The sequence below is a fragment of the Ochotona princeps genome, chromosome 3 (genome assembly GCF_030435755.1).
Source record: "Ochotona princeps isolate mOchPri1 chromosome 3, mOchPri1.hap1, whole genome shotgun sequence".
NCBI classification, from domain to species: Eukaryota; Metazoa; Chordata; class Mammalia; order Lagomorpha; family Ochotonidae; genus Ochotona; species Ochotona princeps.
In genome coordinates, this window is record NC_080834.1 from 28,357,438 (window position 1) to 28,380,541 (window position 23,104).

A 23,104-nucleotide genomic window follows, 5' to 3' on the forward strand; every position below is an offset into this window, starting at 1 on the left:
GTAGGTTTGAGGTGCCCTAGTGAGGTCTGCAGGGTTTATAATCACTGTGGTAGATGAGCATGGCAAGAAGTGATTGCAAGCATTGGTTAGCAACGGTGAGCTAGCTAATGTTGAACATTTCCTCTCTGTGGTCAGAGATTATGGTTAGAAATGTTAGTAATCACAGTTGGAGAAGCAAGATTCTCAACGTTGAGTCTCCTCCCTTGACTAACCAGCAGGTGAGGTCATTTCCCGGGTGTTCTGAAGATTATGGTCAAACCTGGTGACTCACGTCTGCCCCCAGCGGGATGTGAAGAGCACAACATCCTGTGACCACAGAGACTCAGGGCAGCAGTGTCTTTCCTGGGCTAGTTGAGTCTAGCTGTTTTTTCTAGCCCTGCACTTTATTTTGCTCACAAGGCTGGTCCAGCAGTTTCCTGGAATGCATTTTATTGCACAAGACATCTCCTTCCGCTCAAGGGCACGGAGTGTGGTGGTGGGGAAGCAAGAGCCCTGACCTGCTGAGCAGCTGTATCCTCCTCTGGTCTTCCAGTCCCTGCAATGATCACATCCTATCCCAACACCACCCTGGCCACTCAGGGGCAGAAGAAGGAGATGAGCTGCACCGCCCATGGTGAGAAGCCCATCATTGTCCGCTGGGAGAAGGAGGACAGGATCATCAACCCCGAAATGGCCCGCTACCTCGTGTCCACCAAGGAGGTGGGGGAGGAGGTGATCTCCACTCTGCAGGTAACATCCCGACAAATGGGACGTCATGCACACGGCTCTACTGGGATGGCGAGTGCCTCCCGTCACACAGCGGGCGTGTGCGGGGGGTAAACAGCTGAGGGGCTGTGGGAACTTACTTAGGAAGCACTCACTTATCTCCCCCTTCATGCATTCAGCAAGATGACTGCATGTCCTTCACAAATACACTTCATCTTAAGTATTATCAGGAGTTAAATTAGTATGAACATGGCAGGGAACCTAGCTGTAACATAATAAAAAATAAGAAGAAACAAGTTGTTGTAATCACAGTAATTCCTAAAGGATGACAACATATGCTGTGTGCATGGTTCAGCCTCCTATAAAAAGAAGCATTTGATGGGCCTTGGGACAAAAATTTTGTAGGGAAAGTTATTTTGCTTCTTATGAAAAAAAAACTCTAATGTTAAAAAATATTTATCTGTCCAGAATACCAAATCAGAGTGCAGTCTGCCCGTGAGTTTTAGCATTCCTGGGGGTTGGGTTAACTAAGAGGGGAGGAAAGGACGGTACAGCACACAACATGTGGGTCCTCTCAGCGGGGCACACCCCTGGAGGCTGTCTGTAGATGGCCATGCAGGGGGCCGTGCAGGGCGGGACCCAGGTTGCAGTGCCCTTGTCTTAATGTTGTCCAGGGATGGGTTGCAAGATTCACAGATGCCCAAGCCCCTTACACAGAAAAGCCCAGCTCTGGGGCAGAACCCACCAGTCATTCTCTGCACTTGATACCTTCTCTAATTTACTTCCGATGCCTACCACCATGTCAACACGGCTGAAAGGGTTGGTTTCCCATTTTGTTTTTAGGATGGACAAAAGTCCATGCATATTCAGGAGGCACAGGCTTTTCCCTCTAATACTTTCGGTGATTGACTGATTGAATTGCCAGAGGCCGATCCTGTGGATGCCAGGGCCCACTGTGCTTGTAGATCTGGTTCCTTAGACACCTGGCCCATATTGCTCCAACATGGAAAAGCAAAGTGTGCCACCCTGGTCTCAGTGTGTGATGTACGTGACACACAGATGCTGGGTGTCCATGTTTTCCACCTGCATGTTCTTGGTGGGAGTGAGGGAATTACACTCAGGGCGGGGGGTGTCTGTGTGTGTCTCTGTGTGATGCCTGTTACTGTGCATATCTGTGTGTGTGTGTGTGTGTGTGTGTGTACACTTGTGTGTCTCTGTGTGCCTGTCTCTGCATGTATATCTGTATGCCCCTGTGTGTGTCTGTGTGTTTGTCTACATGTGTAGGTCTGATTGAAAGCCAGTGTGTGTGTTTGTGTTTGTGTATCTGTGTGTTTGCCCTTAACTGTGAATGTATCTCTGTGTGTGTGTGTATGTATGTGTTGTGGGTTTCTGTGTGTTTGTGTGTACCTGTGCGCATCTCTGTATGCAGCTGTGGGTTTGCGCCTGAGCACTGGGGTTATTTGGAGAGGTGCAAGAGTGGAGAGAAAATTCTGCGGCCCAAAGCCGTTTCCGTTGCTCCCGACTCCATGTTGCTCAGAGAGAGGAATTTCTTTCTGCTTCACACACAGATTTTGCCAACTGTGAGAGAAGATTCTGGCTTCTTCTCCTGCCATGCTATCAATTCTTACGGGGAGGACCGTGGAATCATCCAACTCACAGTGCAAGGTAGGAAGAAGCAGACCTGGAGAAAGGTATTAGAGCCATTTCCTGCAGGAAGTGGAGCCTCAGATACCAGGGCACTGATCATGGCCGCCTGGTCACACTTGCTTATCTCAGGAAAGTGTGAATATACAGGGAGTGTGTGAACCCATTTATTCAGAGCCTCAGATTCCATCCGAGTGCAGCCCTAGAATTCAGGGACAAAACCTCTAAGAGACAGAGGCAGCTGGCAAATCAATGGCCTGGTGTGAGTGAAGGGATCTAAACGTGATGGTCAGTTCCCAGAGAGCTCAATATGGGCCCCTTTGTGCTTTCACCAGGAAGCCATGTGGCAGCAGGGACGGTGTCCCCTCTGGGTCTGGCCTGCTTCTCTCCATGCAAGTTACATTCTAGAATCTGATTATAAAAACAAGCTTCCAAATCCAAAGTTGTGGTCCCTGCCTGAAGCCACAGGCCACTGTGAGCTGCACGCGGCTGCCCTTGTGCTCACTTGTCATGTGCACTGATCCTGCCTTTCTGTTCCTGGCACAGAGCCCCCAGACCCACCCGAGATTGAGATCAAAGATGTGAAAGCACGCACCATCACACTCAGGTGGACCATGGGCTTCGACGGCAACAGCCCCATCACGGGCTATGACATTGAGTGCAAAAACAAATCAGGTAAGTCCCGGATGTCTGCCTGCCGCTCTGTCTTCTCTCCTGATCCTCTCATCTGTGAGAGAACACCTTGATTCCTGGGTACTAGGTGGGCTGGGGGGATGGACTTGCTGTCCATCCACCCCCACTGACCTCAACACCAACCACAGCCAGGAGCAGTGTAGGGTTGTGCTGAGCTTAGCCCTCCCTGGTTCTCCTGGGTCAGCTGGGACCTCAGCTCTGCTTCCCACTAGCCTCTCGCTGGCCCATTGACTTGTGGAAAGTGGCTGACTAAACCTTTGCTACTCTGCCTGTCCTCCTTCCCCTGTGGGCAAAGGCCCTAGCACAAAACCTGCGTGATGTCTTCAGGATGAGCCACGTGCCAGGATTTGTGCAGGATAGAGCCATGCTCTCCAGTGACAAGCACTGAATTAGCAGCAACTGCTGGGGATGGGCAGGGATTGAATAAAGCCAGGTCAGGGACACAGACATCTATACCCAGGGAACACTCTCCCATGCATGAAGTGGGCCCAGTCTTCAGGTCAGGTGCACCCAACAATAGTCTTCCAGAGGCAGCCCTACAATCACGTTGAACTTCACGATCCATTGGCCTTGGGCAGAATCCCATCACTGCGGCTTCTGTGTATGAAAGTCATGAGGAATGCGAGCCCTGTCAGCACAAGGTGGGGGTTAAAACAACTCTTGGAGACCACAAATCCTTACACTCTTGCTTCCTGGGCACTGCACATTACTGCCAATTACTCTGTGGTGACCTATTTAGTATCCTTTGAGCTGAGCTGTAGTAACAAATCAGCCTCAAGGCAGCTAGAAGAGACAGTTCAAGAGCGGAGAAAGATTTCTGTAAGAACAGGCCAGGGGCAGCAGCAGGGAGCAGTGGAGGTGGGACAGCTGAGAGGAGGGATGGGATGGCCAGGAAGGAATTGGGGGCAGCAGTATTTGGGGATTAAGAATATGCATCAGATCAGGGATTCAGGGTGAGGAAAAACAGCTGAACTTTGCTCGAATGCACAGACGAGGTGGCTCTGTCCAGTGGGCTACAAGCAGAAACCCATGCAGGATGTTCTGCACACACAAGCCCAGAGCAAGCCTTCCATGGGATGCCATGTGGCTCTGGGCTGCACTTGGCATCAGGAAATGACAGGGACCTGAATGAGCATGGCCAAGGGCCAGAGGGATGGCTTTGTTCTGAACAAGTAGGTCAGCCTAAGAAGTTCTAGGGCTCAGTCTTACAGAGAATGCTGTTTAGGTACAAAGCAGGCACATGGAGGTGGCCTGGAAGTGGCGTCCATATGAGAGTTCAGGGGAGACACGGACAAACATGGTGAAGGACCCTTTACAAAGCCCCAGAGGGCAGGGAGGGCCCTGGAAGTCCCATTGGCCAAGCTCTGGCTGCAGGACTGCAGCCGCGCATGCTTGTGGCTTTGGATCACAGGAGGTTCTTATACCGCAGCAGCTCAGACCTCTGCTGTTTTGGGGAGGACCTGTGATTCCCCACATACTGCTGAGCCGGCAGACCTGGGGGTCCCTGAGCTGGTATCTTGGCCTGCACACTCCCTTCTGCCAGCTCACCTGCAGTTTGGAAGGCCCTCACTCCCATGCTGCTCCCTGACTGATATGCCCCTGTTTCTGGGACCTAGGACTCCTTCTCAAGCCCTCCCATGGCTTCATCTCTCCTCACACCTGCAGGGTGTCCACAGGTGTTATCACTTCCCTGTGTATATGATTCTTAATGTAGTAATTAAGCTCCTGATGCTGTCTGTCCCTCATAAATTCTCTCTCATCACTAGCTCTATCCTTACCTCTTAATATAATTGAGGAGTACAATTAAGGAACATTTAAAAAATATTTATTTATTCGAAAGGAAGAGTTACGGTGCGGGAAAGAGAGATCTCATTCATTTATGGGTTCATTCCCCAAATGGTCACAAGGGACCAGACTGGTGCAGGATGAAGCCAAATCCACAGGTCCTGCCGCACCCCAGAAACCATCCAGGTCTCCCGTGTGGGTGGCAGGGGCCCAAGAACTCAGGCCAGCCCATGCTGCTCTCGCAGGAGCATTAGCAGGAAGCAAGTACAGCAACCTGAACTCCAACCAGCGCTCCCATAGAAAGCTGGCCATGTTTCATGTGCTGCACTTGATGCCGTCCCAGGAAGAGAGTATTTTAAAAACGCTTGGCTCATTACCTGTCATAGTCAGCATCTAATAAGTGGGAGCATGCAGCCTCTCTCAAACGTACATGAAGCCACCTCTCATTAAACCCCCTTGTAAAACCACCATGTCTGTCAGTTTACTTGTTGGCTGTTTAGGAATCTTCCTACTGCCCCATAAATTCCCTCAAAGCAGGGACTCTGAATCTGTGTGTCCTTGCGTCAGCAGCTCCTAGCACATGGACTGGCAGATGAACAGGGTATCAGCAATGTTTCGTGTTCAACATTTCTGCGATTAGAACCCAACCCTCCTTCACACACCAGAGCACAGCAGAGACAGAGAGAGAATTGTCCATCCTCATAGTCTCTGCTTCAACCTGGGACACAGTCTGTAGGAGCCAAGCTGTTCCTGTAGCTGAGGGCCCAGGATGATCCAGCTTCCTCCCTGCAGACTCCAGCAAGCCCTCCGAGACCTTCACTGCTTTCAGCTAGGGAGGCTGGGTAGAAGAGTTAGATTGGTAGCAGATATGCTAGAGGCCTTTTCCAGTATGAATTGCTCCCTCGGTAAATTGGTCAACAATATAAATATCATTTCCTCCCAAAAGCCTTGCCTGACCACGTACCCCCCTTCTTTACTCAGAACATCATGCACTGCTGGCACTACTTGGTGTCCTTGTGAACCATCACTTAACATCTGCTGCTGCCAGTGGACATCTGTCTCCCTGAGGGCCTAGGTGATCTTGGAGGGCAAGGACTCTGAAAAGCCGTGCACCCCACACAATGTGCCTGGCACACATCTCGAACTCAGAACACATAATGAATTGTTCACTCAGTGTGCTTCCGGATGAAATTGTCCCCAAAGATATCCTGCTATCAAGGCATCAGAATGTTACATCCTTGACAAAAAGGGTTCCTGAAAGGAATCAGTCACTCTAGACTTCAGCAAACCCTGCCTTTGGGACTCAGGAGCCTGAGAAAGCAGGAGTGTGTCTTTATCCAGCTGTGACTGTATTCTCACACTTACTGCATCAAGTAGACCTCAAATCCGATGGCCCTCTTCCCACGCCTCCTGTGTCCTTTGGCCACAGGACCTTGCAATACTTGGAGGACATGGGAATGTCCTTGGTTTTTATTTTCCAATTAGGAATTTTAAATCTCACAAGCACCTCTACCTGTATCTTCCGTGGCCATGTCAGGTCTTGCTGTTTGAGTTCTGCCTTTTGGTGACAGCTCAGGGATCACCGGGACAGACCCAGACAGGATGGAATTTCTGGAGAATTCCTCTCCCTCCATGTCTCTTGAATCAAGGGATTGCTTTGGTCACCGTAACATATTGATCACAATGTTGACCGTTTCTCTTTTGCACAGACACTAAATGCTGCTTTCACAGTTCCTTCTGGTGTCCTGTTCTGCGATGGTCCATCTCATCAGGCTGTCACTCACTGCATCCTCATTCTTCCATTCCCCCCACTTCCTTTCCCTTCCTTCCCCTTCCCTTCCATTCATTGGGACACCACCTGCTGTGTCCTCACATCCTTGTCTTCCTCAGAGTGCCTCTCTGGGCTTCAGTACCTTGGCCAGTACCCTGAGGGCCTAGCCTGTACCTTCCAACCAGGATCCCAAGAGCTCTGACATGGGTAGTTTCCTGTTCTTTCCTCTTCCGAGCTGTGATCCCTATTTGACCCTAGGATAGTTGTCCCTGATGGAGAAGAAGACAGAGAAAAATGAACTTTCTCTGAGTCCTGGTGCCAACTTGATGGATCTGGTCCTTCTCTGAGCCACCTCTGTGTTATTAAACCCTTGTGTATTCCTGCCTCCAGAACCTTCCATCACCCTTACTTGCTCTGGTCTTTGACTTCTAATGGGAGTTTCTTCACTTCCATCTCCCCTTGATGATTGGCTGTCCTTCAGCCCAGAGCAATGGAACTCACTAGTGAGCTGCCAGAAGCAGCAGCCTTGCCAGCTGTGATTAGCTTCCTGGGCAGTCCTCCCAGGGGCTGTTTAGGTCTGCGGGGCAGGAGAGGGACTGTGTACTCCCTATCCTCTGGCATCTGTCCCCTCTGGGCAGACCCGCAGAGTCCTGCCTACCTTATGCTAAATGTCTCTGACAAATATTTTCCATCCCAGATGGAAGCCTGGCCCTGTGCATACTCCTGTCCTTATTTCCCACAAGCCTGTGAGTGTGGCACTAATTCTTTTTTAAAAGATGTATTTATTTCTACTTGAAAGTCAAAGTTATAGAGATAGGGATAAAGCTGAGAGAGAGAGAGAGAGAGAGAGAGAGAGGGAGAATTCCATTCACTGGTTCACTTCCACAAGTGGACATGACGCCCAGGGTTCAGAACTGGGCTGATCTGAAGCTGGAAGCCATTCGCAAGGAGCTTGATTGGAAATGGAGCAGCCTTTACTTGAACCAGTGCTTACATGGGATGCCGACACCTCAGGCAAAGTAGTAGCCCAGTTCCCTACCACACAGACCCCGCAGTACTGATTCTTGAAGTTACACCCTGCAGGACCTGGGCTTCCTCTTCATGTTGCAAACATCTTCAGAAGCTCTCTCTTTGTGGGGCAAGGCTGACATGAGATTTCCAAGTCAGTCCTTGCTGGAAACTTTCTCTCCATTGTTTGTCCTCCATTCAGCCACCTCCTTCTTCTTCTCTCTCATCATTGGATTTTGATCCCAAATCTTCTGTTCATATATGAAGTTCTTGCACTTCTGATCTTCTTTTAACTGCAGTATTCTCAGCTTCTGTGATTCTTCATGCCCTAAGGTGACAGCATTCAAAACCGCTCTTTGGGTCCCAAAACCATGTTTTGGGTCCTCAAGTCCAAAGCAATCTCTTAACTCTGTACACAACAGCACCTAACCTTTCAAACTCATCGCTGAAGGATAAAGTGATTAGTACTCTGCCCAAGACTTGGAGGCTATTTATGGATTTGCTGTTTATGGATTCAGTTATTAAATGCATAATGTTGTTGACCGTGTTAGTTGTCCTGTGTTTGTGCAATGTTATGAACCAATGAATAGATACGACACTGAGCATGACCGGTGCAGCAGGAGACATGGAGCATCCACCAAAGATTCATGAATATAATGAACACCATTGTATTGTGGTTGGAAAACAATTCCTGCTAGCAGGATTGGAAATGAACTGATTTCGAAGACTGTAGCTGAGAAATGCATGGTTACCCAGGGTTATAATGGACGTGGAAATGGGCTTACATGGCTTCGTCTCAGCATTATCCCTCAACAAGTAGGGGCACAAGGATGTAACGTGTATAGAGATTTCCTAGTGCATAGACAGCATTCCAGTGCTGGCTACACTGCAGGTCATTTGGGGACTCTTGGAGTGCTAACATGCACCATATTCTACTGCAGTGGCATACGTTTCTCCAACTGCATTTGTCCTCCATGACACTCCCTGTCACCCACTCCCTGAACCCAGTCCACCTGAAGTCCCAGTCCCCCTACAGTGTGGATAATGGGTGTGTGACATCTTGTCCCCTCTGATGGCCAACACCGCCAGAATAATGGGAACATTGCATTGAGCATTCATGTGGGGGTGTGATTTGCTTTCTTTTCCTTCTTTCTTTTTGTTTTTAATTCCTACTTGTGACGTTTTTCATGGCAGAGGAAAAAAACTCATGTCTCTGTTTCTTCTTTTTTGAAAAAACAAAACCCCAAAGACTCCTGGGATTCTGCTCAGAGAACCAAAGATGTTTCCCCTCAGCTGAACTCGGCCACCATCATTGATATCCACCCTTCCTCCACCTACAGCATCCGCATGTACGCCAAGAACCGGATTGGCAAGAGCGAACCCAGCAACGAGCTCACCATCACTGCGGACGAGGCAGGTATGTGCCACCAGGCAGAGGACTCAGGTACTTAAATGCAGGGTGGGACTGTTGGCTGCAGCAAGCGAGGGTCTGGATGCACACTCTGCATAGTTCTGTGCCCTACCAAGCACATTGGCAGCAGCATTTAACCTCCTGCTTGGAGGATTTGGTTCCAAGTTCTAACATCTGAGACTCACATACAAGGGCAACAGCCTGGTAAGAGTAGTAGCACTGCGAGATTTTATAATTCTGCCATCTGGATGTGTGACAAGCAAGCTGCCTGGACAACTATGAGTGTGTTTCTGCCCTAGACTCCATGAAGTCCAAGTGTGGGAGGGAGACAGATAGCTCACCCAAGAGCACACAGAGGAAGCAGGGAGGTACACGTCACTCTGTTGTTCTTTATGGTGAAATGTGCTCGTGTTTTTCCTGTTCCAAAAAACACACTGTGTAGCATCTCCTACACAGGGTTGGAAGTATACCAGAGACCAAAAAGCACTTGCAGAAGGCATGGCAGGGCCCACCAACCTCCTGCCTAGAGCTGACCGAAGGCCATGCAGTTGGAACCTAGCATGCTGTATTGTTCCTCATGCTCACATGCACACATGGTTGCAGTATGCTCACACATACCCACGCATACCAGCATGCGTCAGACATGTACACATTGGATAGCACCATGGCCCTCTTGTGGTTACTGGGGAGAAGCTGGCTACTGCATTGAGCAGAAAGGCTGTGGTCAGTGGATGCTGACTGGCCACCCAGTTGCTGGCTGGAATGGAGAAACGCCCCCAGGGGAAAGGTAAGGAGCCTGGCTCCTTTCTCAGAGGGTTCAGTCCCAAACCTACCTTGAATCCTTTGTTTTGTTGCTGACTGTTGTAGTGGGATGGCTGTTCCTTATGTGGTAGGTCTGGAAACTTAGTTTCAGATCCATTTCTTCCTCCACAAAAGGGCCCTCCCATCATCCCCAGGAGAGCAAGTTGAAGTTTGTGTCAACCCTCGGTTGGGGGTGCTCTTGTCTTTCTGCCGCCTCCTTCTGCCAACCTCATCAAAGTTGTTACCCTGAACTGCCTTCCTCCTTAACAAATCCCTGCTGGTGAGACACTTCTGGTATTCTAAACATTACTGCGACAAGCAACCTGTATCTTTCGCCATTCCCAGATAATTTCCTTATGTTTTGTCTCAAGACATAGGGTTGCTGGGTGCGATCTAATGCAGCTTGCTAACTCGTGAAGTGTGTGGTCAGAGCTGCCCTCCGGAGAACAGGCAGCTGCAGAGCTGTCCTTCTTGACTGACAGAGGGATGTCCAGTTCTTGAGGCTGGAACACGGCAACTCCTGAAATCTGTTTACAGGGTTGGAGGGCAGAGGGCTGTGAACGCAAAATGTTTCAAAGATCATGAAGCAGTTTAAATTTTTTTTTCAGAAAAAAGTGGGAAATGAATATTAATAGGCTCCTGCCAAAGCAGAGTGTTCTTTAAATATTTGCTTGAACCAACCACTCAGTGGTAGGATTTTGTCATTGCTGGGTGGTTAGGGACAGGGAGCCCCCATCCCTCAGCTCAAGTTACATCCTCCGCCTGCTCCTCCCCACCCCTTTTTCCTGGCTGCCCTTGTCAGGCACGTCTGTACTTCTGGCAGTGACATGTGCAGCCACATCCACTGGCCACTGTGTTTACCACCTGCATGGCCTCGCCTGCAGAGCTCAGTTGCCATGGCAGCATGTCTCTCCCGGCCTGGAGGCCAGGTGAGAAGCATGGGGCCAGGTCCCTGCACAGGGCGACTGCCTGGCATCTGCACAGAGGCCCGCAGACAGATGCCACATCTTCAGGTCTCCTGCTGCCTCTTGGATTGTAGTGGGTTGCTGGCAGCAGCCCCTCAAACACTACATTTCACAGTCAGGCAAACTGAGGGAAAAGCAAGGAGGAGAGCCGACTAGGGCCCAGCAGACTGCAAAACAGAGCATGTCTCAGGATCGGTGCAGAGCTGTCCATGGCCGGCGTGGGTTGGGGTGCGACAGTCCTGCAGTAAACTCCTTTCCTTAGCACTGCCCCAGTGGCCACTGCTACTCTTGGCATCAAGGTCCAAAGACACATCTTCCTAGGAGTCACCCTAAAATGACCTTTCTCTGCCCTTCCCCTTTCTCGTGGCTTCCTCTCAAGCATTGGGAATCCTGGGAAGGAAGCTTCTGGAAGCTGCAGACCCACTCATTGTCCCCAGCACCTGATGCCTCTCAGCACTCTTTGGTGAGGAAGTGAGCCTGTGAGGTGCTTGGGCCTGAGGCTCCCTGTACTGCTCCCAGCCTGCCCTGTGGCCCCATCATGTGCTGCCCAGCTGATCCCCCACACCTTTGCCCTTGGGCCTCTTCCCCCGTTTAAAAGACCTGCCAAGCTTCAGATCTCCTTTTCAGCGCTCTTCCTTGAAAAGCCAAGATGCCCATCCATCACTGTGTGCCGCCTCCCCTGTCCCCTGAGTAGAGTTAGTACTCCCTCCCTTGCTGAGGGCTGGTACCTTCAGACAGCAATGCTGGGACATGGCCTTGTCTCTGCTGGCTGTGCTGCTGCCCCCTCAATCTCAGAGATTCTGTCTCCTTGTTTTATCTGGCACAGGAAGGTTGCGTGTATGTGTGGGGGTGGATATTGAGAAACATAGTTGAAAGGATCGCCTTGGGAATGGGCGTAGCAAGGAGCAGTGAGTGTATGCAGATGTCTACATGGAAGTGCGTAGATGGGTGTATGTGGGCATGTGTGTTTGCATTGTATACGTGTGCATTGTTTAGAGTGTGTGAGCATGTGTTATGAATATATGTGCAGACATGCGTGTAGGTGCTTTATGTGTGTTTGTATGTCAGAGTGTGTGTGTGTATGTGCATGTATGTATGAGAGAGTGGGTGTATGATCTAATGTTCATGTCTGTTCTATATTCCTATGTTGAAACTCTGTCCACAGTGCATTGGTCTTGAGAGTTGAGAGCTTCTGGAGTGGTTAGATCATGAGGAGGGCCACCTCATAAGTGGGATCAGAGTGCCCACATGAAATAGGCCTGGGAGAAGCCTCTCCAGTGTGTGGAAGGAGCCCGAGGCAGGAACACGCGTCCAGCACACAGTGCACGCAGTCTATAGCTTGATCTTTGACTCCCAGACTCTTACTCCTGTAAGTCGCAGATCTCCATCGCTTGGCAGCCCCCTGCTTAGAACACTTTGGGTGAACAGCCAGCCGGGAGCCCAGGACCAGGGCTTCCTGAGGAAAAGTAGAAAAGGGTGAAGGGAGAATTGGGAAGCATCAGAGAGAGGCTGGCTTTGCAAGCACCGCTGGAAGCCAAGCTTCCCTAACCCAGACCAGTGGTCTGATCATGAGCTGCCAGTCCAGGGCATCACAAGCCTGGAGCTGCGTTGGGTCAGAGTGTGCCTGCTGTGGTGCACATCTGGTCAGTTAGGTGGCAATCAATCATGTCGCCACGTACCCCCAGCTAGCCAGAATCCCCACCTTCCTTTCAAAGTGATGACAGCAAACTAGAGCCTGTGGGCTGAGTCTCATACACAAATCTCTAACAGAACAGTTTTTACATCTTACAAAGGAAAGATGACAGGGACCAGCCGTGTATTCTGCCCTCCTGTATGCTGGTCTTGTATCAGGTGGTCTGAGCTTTGGATTCTGCCTCACGGTAAATCTTCCTGGCACAGGAGCCATTGCCATTTAAATAGCATCCCTCCCTAATGCTGGAAAACTGCATTGTCCTAACTCTGACAGGCACAGACATCTTATTATTACTCTTTAATACACTGGACTCAGAGGACAGCCATTTAGCAAAGATCACACCCTTTGGCCTGATCTATTCAACTACCTCTAACTCTACTTCACCCCCAAAAGAAGAGGAAGTAGAGACACTGTCAGAGTTAGCAAGATCAGCTCTTAATGGACCACAGTGTGTCTGATGTGTCAGCACACAGCTGACCCATGCCAAAGGCCAGTGTCCACATTAGCGGCTGCACCAGGAGGTCACCTGTCACTTAGTGCCTTGGGATTGAGTTTGGGGTGGCTGACCTAAGCATCGTTTTCATGATGAATCTGCAAATAGAATGTGGAGATTCAGTTATATGAGAGTACATTGAAAAAAAAAACCACTGAATTTTTATGGACTACCAGAGGACATTGGGTGTGGATTATGGGTGGAGTATGACATGGAGTTGTTGGGTTTTGGAGTGGCTTGTCTGCCCTGAAGAACTTCCTGTGTGTGCTGGGCTGGAGCTGAGGGAGAGGGGATGCAGTGGGTAGGGTTAGGGATTAAGAGACATGGGCTGCTTATGAGTGTTTATGAAGGACTGTACTACTGTAATAATAGAGGGGAAACCAGTAGGGGGAGGGGTCTTGTAGAGGGCAGAAGGGAAATCTCAGAGTCTATGGTACTGTATCATAAAATAGAAAAGTAAACAGTAAGGTAAATTTTATTTTAAAAAATAAAAACAGAGAGAGAATGGCATGGCCATAAAGTGAGCAGTGTCCAAACGATAGAGTGTGACATCAGTATGGAATCTGTCACACACCAGACTTAGCTGCACGCTGTCCTGCCAGGAAGAAACTCCAGGCTAGCCCCCATGGAACTAAGCTGCTGGAAACTCCCATTCCAGAATGTTACAGAACTCTCTTGGAATGATCTTCCTGCCCTCTCTTGCCATTTTCAAGTCTTTGTTTGCATACAATCTTCTGCAAAAATCATATCCAGATAAACCTTTAATAAATCAACCTACTACCTACTCTGGCAAACTTGGTCTCCTCTCGTTTTTTGAAAAGAGCGCATGTCAGCATCCAATGCTCCATGTAACTCATTGCTCTATTCTGTTTGTGATGCCTAGGGTACCTTCCAAAAGGGACAGGGATTGCTGGCGGTCTTGCTCACAGTGAGGCCCTAGACACGTGCTACAGTGTGTGGCACATGAAAGCTAAATTCATAATTAATTTAAGTAAATGGACTGCTTTTAATAAAATCATTATTCAGTGAATTCAGTCTAGTCCCATCAGTGAAAAGCTATTCTCCTGTTTTTCTTTCTTTCTTCTTTGTTTTTTTTTTCACTCTCCACTGTCTCAGACATTTGTGTCCGATATAGAGACCACCACCCATCCCCCAAGTTGGGGGCTAGCTCCTCACACCCATCCCCAATGTTGGGGGCCAGCTCCTCACACCCATCCCCAATGTTGGGGGCCAGCTCCTCACAACCATCCCCCATACTAGAGGCCAACTCCTGCCTACCCATCCCCCACGCTAGAGGCCAGATCCTCCCACCTATCCCCCATGCTAAGGACCAGCTCCTCCCTACCCATCCTCCATGCTGGGGGCCAGCTCCTCACTACCCATCCTCCATGCTGGGGGCCAGCTCCTCACTACCCATCCTCCATGCTGGGGGCCAGCTCCTCACTACCCATCCTCCATGCTGGGGGCCAGCTCCTCACTACCCATCCCCTATGCTGGGGGCCAGCTCCTCCCACCCATCCTCCATGCTGGGGGCCAGCTCCTCCCACCCATCCTCCATGCTGGGGGCCAGCTCCTCCCACCCATCCTCCATGCTGGGGGCCAGCTCCTCCCACCCATCCTCCATGCTGGGGGCCAGCTCCTCAATACCCATCCCCTATGCTGGGGGCCAGCTCCTCCCACCCATCCTCCATGCTGGGGGCCAGCTCCTCCCACCCATCCTCCATGCTGGGGGCCAGCTCCTCAATACCCATCCTCCATGCTGGGGGCCAGCTCCTCACTACCCATCCCCTATGCTAAGTACTCTTCTGCTCCAGTTTTCTCTCTCTCTGACAGTGAGCCCCAGCTGCCAAACTGTGCAGGAACCACTGAAAACTGCACGTGGGAACCCTTTGTCAAACCTCCCTCCAGCCTTTGCTTCACCCTTCTCACTCTTTAGTAGTCACCATTCTGAATTCCGATTAAGTGTTTTTTTTTTTTTAAGTTAAAAAAACTTCCACATGTGAATGGAAATGTGTAGGGTTTCCTTATGGTGTTTAGGACCTTGGATATGATAGACCTTCCACAGATTCCTCAATAAGGAAAAGAGAGATAGAAATATAGGAATTGCTTCCCTCATGGAGATGCCTGGACCGAATCCAATGAATGATGAGGCCGCAGAACTCTGGCTGAAGCCCAGTCATGCGCACATGGAGAGGGGAAATTGTGAAAGCAGAGTGGAGGACTGAGTGAGGGCTCTAGACAGGAACTCTTGAGTGGTGCACTTGGGGAGAAAAAAAACTGCAAGAAGCCTAGACCCAGTTCTGCCTTGGGCCAGGAGCTCTTGGGTTTCCTAAGACACTAGTTCTGGCTGGGACTCAGGGTGTGTTTGGGAGCAGGTAGCAGCACAGAAACTTGAACAGAAAGACAGGGCTCTGCCAGGGAGCTGAAAGTGAGAAGCTTGCGATGTGCTCCGGGCTGACGCCCCGTTGAAAGTGGTACATTTGAGACCAGGGTTTGTGTTTATGGATCACATAGGAACTGCTGGCTCAGAGACTGGGCTGCAGCCATGAAACTGGGTGAGAGAATGTGAGAACACCAACAAGAATGGTGACACTGGGGACAGCCTGCGTGGACAAAGCAGGACAGGGAGCGAGGGCTCAGGAGAGAACACAGAGCCACCCCTCTCCTCCCCATCCCTTCTTCCCTTCACATCCACATTGCTAAAGACAAATAGATCATCTTTCCCAGGAAGGTGGCTTCGTCTCTTAAAATTTATCTTTACCACTCTCTCTCAGAGACACCAGCCCCAACCTGTGGGACTCGCCTGCCCCATCTTTCCCCCAGGAGGGAGCAGCTCTGAGTACATTTTTCTCCCTGAATCTCAACACAGCATCTTTTTCCCTGCTAACAGTTCTTGCTTCTACCTTCTTCCGGTAACTCTGTTATCTCTTACTGTAGTAGAATCTTGCACAACCTAAGACTTTGCAGGCCGACTCTTCTGAGCTCAGCCCTTCCTGAGCCACCTGAGAAAGCCTAGCAGTACACCCCAAAACGGCACCTACAGGAGCCACTATAGACAGAACTTGGTTTCTGTTTCACTGCTTCCTAATTTACCCCCTTAGTTGCTCAACTTTGAGTTTGAATAATCAAATTATCAAAGATGCGGTGAGGAGGTAGACAATGAGGACACCCAAGACTCGTTTCTCTAAAGAGCAAACTGACACGAGGAAATCTGGGCCACAGGGACCGTGCGATCCTGTTTTTGTACGAAGGCAAGCGGCTCTGCCCCAAGCGCGGGAGCATCTGTATGGCCTGGGAAAGTATGTGTAGTTCCTTACTGCTCTGGAAGTCCTGTCTAATGTCCCTGTGGGTTTTTGGTCCTTGCAGCTCCCGACGGTCCACCTCAGGAAGTGCACCTGGAACCCATCTCATCACAGAGCATCAGGGTCACCTGGAAGGTGAGCAAAGCCAGTCCTTGTACACCTGATACGTTCCTCACCGTGTCATCCCTGCGTTCCTGCCAAGACACTACCATTTTAGTCTACACAATTAGATTGCAAGCCCTTTACTTAAAATCCAGCGCAGTCTCGTGTTGCAGGATACAGTGGGAGAGAGATGTGTGCTTGGGCAGTTTCGTCATTGTTGTAAACATAAGAGAATGCACTGACACCAGCTAGGGTGGTGATGGCAACATGGGGCATTAGAATCAGGTGGGATCACCATTGTACACCTGGTCCACTGTTGACCAGAACATTGTGATGTGACTCGTGACTGTATTTATATTTTAACGTGTTTATGCCAATTTCAGTGTCTGCAGAGAATAATGGTGTCTGTCTGCTTTTTTTTTTTTAATGATTGGAATCTTGGCTGAGAACTTAAATACTGGCACCCATGCACACAATACAGAGCTGACACCTCTACTCTCCAGCTTCATCCCAGTGGGGAAGGTTTCTGTCTTTCTTACATGTCCAGCGCCAACATGGCAGAGGGAGAAGGCCCAAACGTGCATCAGGAAAGTCAATGAACTTCCTACCCTGAAACAGGGACCGTTGAATCAGCCTTTTCCCAGGTGGGGCAGAGCATGGCTGCAGGTTTAGAGTAGCTGCTGCTGAGTGGGGTGCGTGTGTGTGTGTGTGTGTGTGTGTGTGTGTGTGTGGTGTTTTTGCCCCCTGCAGCTGGGACAGGAAGCAAGCTTCAGCCGTAGACAACAGCTTCCCAAGGTACATTGATGATTTTGCAGATGTGGTTTTCATAGCAAACTTGCTCCATGAAGGAAGCATGTCGATTTACATTTGGGTGTAAACCACCCCAAGGCAGAACTTTGCAACCTCATTCTCTCACGGATCTGTAAGTCATTGGGTGAAGCTACTTTGAGGATCAGACGCCATCTTAGATGCTGTAATTGGGTCGAAGTTGTCACATTGCATTACTGCCCCAGTTCTGAATTCATCTTACTGTATGCATTGCTTGTCCTGACCTCTTCCCTCACTCCTTTCATTGTGTTCTTAGAGAGGGAGTCAACAAGCATAGCAGGTCTTCAAATCACTCACGTTGTAACCATTTGAGACCTAATCCAGAACAACTGTCTGCTCCTTCTCTAACAGCAGATCCTCCAGACAATGGCCAAAATCTGTGACACAAATGGATTTTCTCTCTTTGGGTAGATACTGCCTTTAGTATTAACCCAGGTGAACACAATAAGCCCCTTGGGTCTGCTCTCTCCTACCCTGCCCGATGAGTCCTGCGTCCAGCCGGCAGTGCTTTGCTACACAGAGAGCACAATGAAACGGGGGAGCCCAGGTGGAGTCCGCCTTGGGGAGCGCAGCACTGCCTGTGTGCGTCGCACACACTGTCGCAGAGGCACTCAGCAAACCTTCCCCCTGCTCTCCGGCCATGTTCTAAAGGCTGGCTAGCTAAGTACGCATCCTTGCAATTTGCCACTGAAAGAGACCAGGCATCAGCATGGCCTCAAATGCATCTTGAGGCATCTGTGCACACAGCTTCTAGCTCCGATCGTAAACAGTGGAAATGTGTCAGGCCTGAAGAGGCTTTCTGTCATCTCCTGCTCTGCAGAAATGAGCTGTGTGAGTCAGTAAGTTGCAACTGAAGTTCTTCCTAGTGTCAGTGGGTGAGCATATATACAGGCTGTTAAAATGGAGCCTGGCTTTCCTTAGATTAGGACTGAGTGTGATATATTGCTTATGGAATAGTTCTGCTTAGCACAGAGTGCCAGCGTGGCTTGGTCACCTCACCTGCTGACATGAGCCTATGACCTCACAGACTTAGCTCAACACTGTCTTTTCCGTGGCCTTGTCATGTCACTTTGCTTTGTCTGTGTAAAGATCGTATAAAGAATGCTGTTGATGCATCCAAAATGCATGCTATTATACAAACTTTAAAATATGTGCTACATGGGCTATAAAATGTCCTTGTTTGGGCTATAAGTATTCAGAGCATGCATTTTATCTTTGGAGACCCACCAGGAAAGGGAAAGAAGGAAGGATGTCAGACAAAGGAGGAGATTCAAAGTAGCATGGCAGGGTGGGAATTCTGGGAGCACACGTGAGAACCCATCAGAAGTAAGACACACCCTCCAAGGAGAGAGAGAGGAAGAGAGAATAGCACCGTGGAAAGCAGTGTTTGAGACTCTAAGCCTCTGAAATGTGAGGACCACACTAGTGATGGGAGGCCACTCTTCAAGCCAAGCCACAGCGACAACACTTTTCATTGAACAAAAGAAGAGACTTTCCCATTTGATTTCAGTTAATCCTTCCTCCTAGAAAAATCTCAGATCTAAAAATGCTCACGTCTAACAGGTGTTGGTCGTGGCTTACCAACTGCAGACCAACCCTGCAAAGCCTCCAAAGCTTCCAAACCTGGGATGCAACACACCCGTTCCCAGCCCTGGCGCCCCACCTGCCCACAGGTGTCCCCCTCCTCTTACCTGCCTTTGTCCACACTGTCTGAAACACGCCCAACTCTCCAGTCCATTCCTGGTGGGTGAGTTTCCAATGTGGAGTTCACAGTTTCCCCTCTGCATGACCTACTGCCCTTGGTGATGGCTCAGGGAGGCTCCTGTCACAGAGTTTTTGTTTTGACACTTTGTGCCTCTCCTGTTTGGCTGGCTCCTTACAGGAAGCCAGGGTGTCATTTACCTTTGCTTTGTTTTTAAAGGTTTGGTTATTTTAAATGTAGAGTAACAGACACACAAAGAGAAATTTTCAGTCTTCTAACGCGCTCTACAAATGGCTGCAATGGCCAGGGCTGGGCCAGTGTGAAGCCAGGAATCAAGAACTCCACCCTGGTCACCCACAAAGGTAGGAGACACCCAAGGCTTGGGCCATGTTCCGGTGCCTTGCAAGACACCTTAGCGTAGAGCTGGATCAAGGCAGAGCAGCTGGGACTCGTACTGGTGCCTCCATAGGGGATGCCAGTGTCACAAGCAACAGCTCAACCCCACGTGCCACACACTGGCCCCAATTTGTAGTAGGTTTGATGAGAAATGGCCACATGTGCACGTCACACATGTAAGCCCATAGCAAGCCATGCAAGGGTCAGTATTAATGCAAGATGAAGACCTAGAGAGAGCTCCTAAATGCCCTGGCATGAGGAAAATACAAACATAAAGTAGTGCTGTAGTGGGAATTCAAGAGGTGGTGGAAGGGGAGGTGGGTGGAGCCTGCACCTGATGGAAGGTCACAAGCTGCCACGCCTTTGCGCTGGGCCCAACCTTGCTTGTATTTCATTTAGATCACTTCCACCACCTCCTTTGCAGCCTTGGGAAAGGACCAGGGATATTGCAAAAGTAGCCCCAGAGGCCCCTTGGAGCCATGGTGTTTCCTCGCCGGGGTTCCTGGGACAGCTGTCATTACAAGCATTTGCTCTCTCCCAGTCAGTGTCCACTTTTGTGCGTACTCCATCTCATTTGATGTGTACCCCAAGTGCACCCAGTTTGGTATATGGGGGAGCCCAGCTTTAGAGGAACTTGCCCAAGAGCCTCAGGCTCATGGCTCAGATTGAAAACCCTTTCTCACGCCAGCCTATTTGACCGCCTGGAGTACAGGCAACAAATCTGCTAAAGGAAATGATGGGTGGAGATTTTAGCTGGTACTCAGTAATATTCCTGAATACCCTTTCGCTTTCAGCCCTGCCTCATATTGTAAGTCTTGCACAACTCCTTTAAGTTTAGGGAAGAAAGGTAAAATGCACACTTATTTTTGGCTACTATCAATTTATTTCCAGACGGTAGCCTTCACGTTTTCCAAGTTATGTTAACCTGGAGCCATAGGTTGACACTGTCTCTTCCTCTATAAACCAGAATTCAAAAGGTGATTTTTTTTCTCGAGGAAGCGTTTACTTTAAAAATTGTTTGTATTATTTTCTGTGATACAGTTTTGTTGGTACAGGAATCCCCTCCTTTCCCTCCTCCCTCTCCACCTTCCTCTCCTACTCTCCACCCTGCCCCCTGCCTTGATGTTATTACAGCAGTGCAGTCCTCCGGCCACAGTTACAAATCCAACGTTCTCCTACCCATGAGCACTGCGGCATTGGAGGCCTAGACAAAGGCAGAAAAGGTGACTGGTTTTTTAAAAATATTTTACTTATTTCTTATTTATCACCTTTAATCCTCAACCATGAATAATTTCAAAGTTTGAGTTTGCTTCTATGAACAAATCTAAAAGTTCTAGTGTTGGTTTTACATCAGCTTTATGAAGACCCCCGTGGCCCACAGACAGCTCCGGAGTGGCAGCCTTTCTCTGATGAGTGAGCCTGGCCTTGGCGCCTGTAGCAAGCCAAGGGAAGCAGGGGTGGTTGCAGAAGCTCTGGTCATTCTCAAGACAAGGATTGCTCTCTCAGCTTCTTCCAGGGACCAGCCTGTGTGGGCACCTCGAGGGCTGAGGGCATCCCTGTGGTCTCCCGGCGCCTTCAGTGTCACAGATATTTGCTACATAAAAACATGAAGTGTTTGCTCCTCTGAACCTCCAGGTTATAGGGAACCTTTCACAAGACGATACTTTTCTTTAAGAATTTTAAATTCTTCAGAAACCCTTGTTAACCACATTCACATTTAGTATTTTTAATTAGGTGTTTGTTTGAAAGACAGACAGATAGAACTGCCACCTACTGCTTGATTTCTCAAATGTCTTCAAGGGTTAGAGCTTAGTAAGGCCACTAACTGAACCTAGGTCTACATGTGGATGATAGGAACCCAGTTATCGGGCTGCCATCATGGTCTCCCCAGCCCTGCATTACTCAGAGTCAGGAGCCAGAGCCAGGACTCGAACCCAGACACTCCAAGGTGGGATGCTGATGTCTAACTACTAATCCAGTTGCTGACTTCCATTTCATATGTTTGTATAACATACAGACCCTTCCACAGAACCTTCCATGGCCTCTTGCTCCATTGGAAGTGTAGTCTGCACCTCTCTCCTTAATTCTGGACAAGCACTCTTCATTAGCCATGGGTTGGCCTTCCTCAAGTACTGGCCCAGAACACAGTTACCGGCTTCTGCACAATGAAAGCAGTCCTCTTGGTGTGTAGTGCCAAAGTGTTAGCCGCCTTTTCAAAGGCCACAGTGCCACCAGGAGTTTGGGTTTCAGGACTGATACTCAAGAATGCTGGGAGGAGATGTTGGCTCAAGCTATATTTCCTGATTCAAAACTCAGTGGAGAAGGCTGTGTCTCTAGCTAATTGACCTGGTGAGATGTGAATTGAACCTGCACTGGGGATTTGAGCTCGCACCATCTGCAGTCATGAAGCTGGTGAGCCTGTAAGATGGGTACTTGGGAGCTGGACTCAACACCACATATTTAACAGCAAGCATTTCCAGTTGTCTGTGTCATGTGTTAGGTTCTAAACAAACTGTAAACCATTCACCAAAACTGAGGAGACATGGGTTTAACTTGATGTAAAGATCATAGGCTGTTCAAAAAGTTCATGGACATTGAAGTTTAAAAAAACCTACTAGGCACATCAAATCTTTGTGCCACAATAAACTTCCATTTCAACTCCATTTTCCAAGGGCTTTTGCAATCCCCTTGCGTTATCAGACGTGCAAATAACAGTGCTGACTAGGAGGCATGAAGTTACAGCTATTAGCAGAATATGTTGCATGTGCATTCATGGCAGGCTTAGGTCTGTCTCTATTTAGTACATCCACATCATGCTTTTCAAATGGACTAGGCTCTAATGTTACAACATTAGAACAGAAAATTGCTGTGGTCAGAACAGAATTGGAAACTATTTAAGCTATATGTTGAATGTGCCCTATAATTTTAATTATGGAAATTTAACAAATGTGCATATATACACAGATATTCATGTATGAAGTATATAAGAGCACTCATCTGTAATGTCTATGGTGAAAATGAATATATAAAATATAACTTGACAATATTTTATCACATTATGCATAAAGGACTAACATTGAAAAATTAGCATATGTCAAGTATGTCTACAAGTACATTATGTGTAATAACACTTTTTTTAAAAAAAATTTATTTTTATTGGAAAGGTAGATTTACAGAGAGAAGGAGAGACAGAAAGATCTTTCATACGCCAGTTCACTCCCAAAATGACTGCAATGGCTGGAGCTGAGCCAATCTGAAGCCGGGAGCCAGGAGGTTCTTGTGGGTCTCACATGCGGGTACAGGGTTCCAAGATTTTGGGCCATCTTCTACTGCTTTCCCAGGCAATAAGCAGGTTCCTGGATGACAAGTGGAGCAGCTGGGCTATGAACTGGCACCCATATGGGATCCCAGCATGTGCAAGGTGAGAATTAAGCCACCAAACCATCGCACTGGGCCCAACACAATATTTAAATCGGGAAAATTGGCTGCTATTCTCACCATGAGACACAATGATCTGGGCCAAGTCCCTTTCTGTATCATTGCTGAAACCCGAGCCTTTCTCCATTCCCGTTACCCTGTCCTCTGCCATAGACAAACACCAGCACGTTTTGGCAGCACACTGGACTTGGTGAGCATGGATCCATGGACTTGGTGAGCTAGGTAATCTGAATGCACATGTAGGGAGGCCCCCTGGATGCTGGTCCTGCTTTGATCCCCTCGTGGCGAGCTGAGACCCTCAGTGAATCCAGTCAGCACTGCCATTGAAGATGACAGTATTACTCGGGGAGTATAATTACTATACAAT

The 23,104-nt window shown here is 49.0% G+C and overlaps 1 protein-coding gene across 1 annotated transcript in view; it reads left to right on the forward strand.

The window, feature by feature from the left end:
- The window catches only part of DSCAM (DS cell adhesion molecule), a 526,318-nt gene that overhangs the window by 392,308 nt on the left and 110,906 nt on the right, over positions 1-23,104 (forward strand). Inside the window, exons 12-16 of the mRNA XM_058661256.1 lie at positions 533-729; positions 2,274-2,370; positions 2,896-3,024; positions 8,856-9,023; positions 16,336-16,406. Of these exons, the coding sequence (XP_058517239.1) occupies positions 533-729; positions 2,274-2,370; positions 2,896-3,024; positions 8,856-9,023; positions 16,336-16,406 (662 nt within the window). The remainder of the gene's footprint in view (positions 1-532; positions 730-2,273; positions 2,371-2,895; positions 3,025-8,855; positions 9,024-16,335; positions 16,407-23,104) is intronic.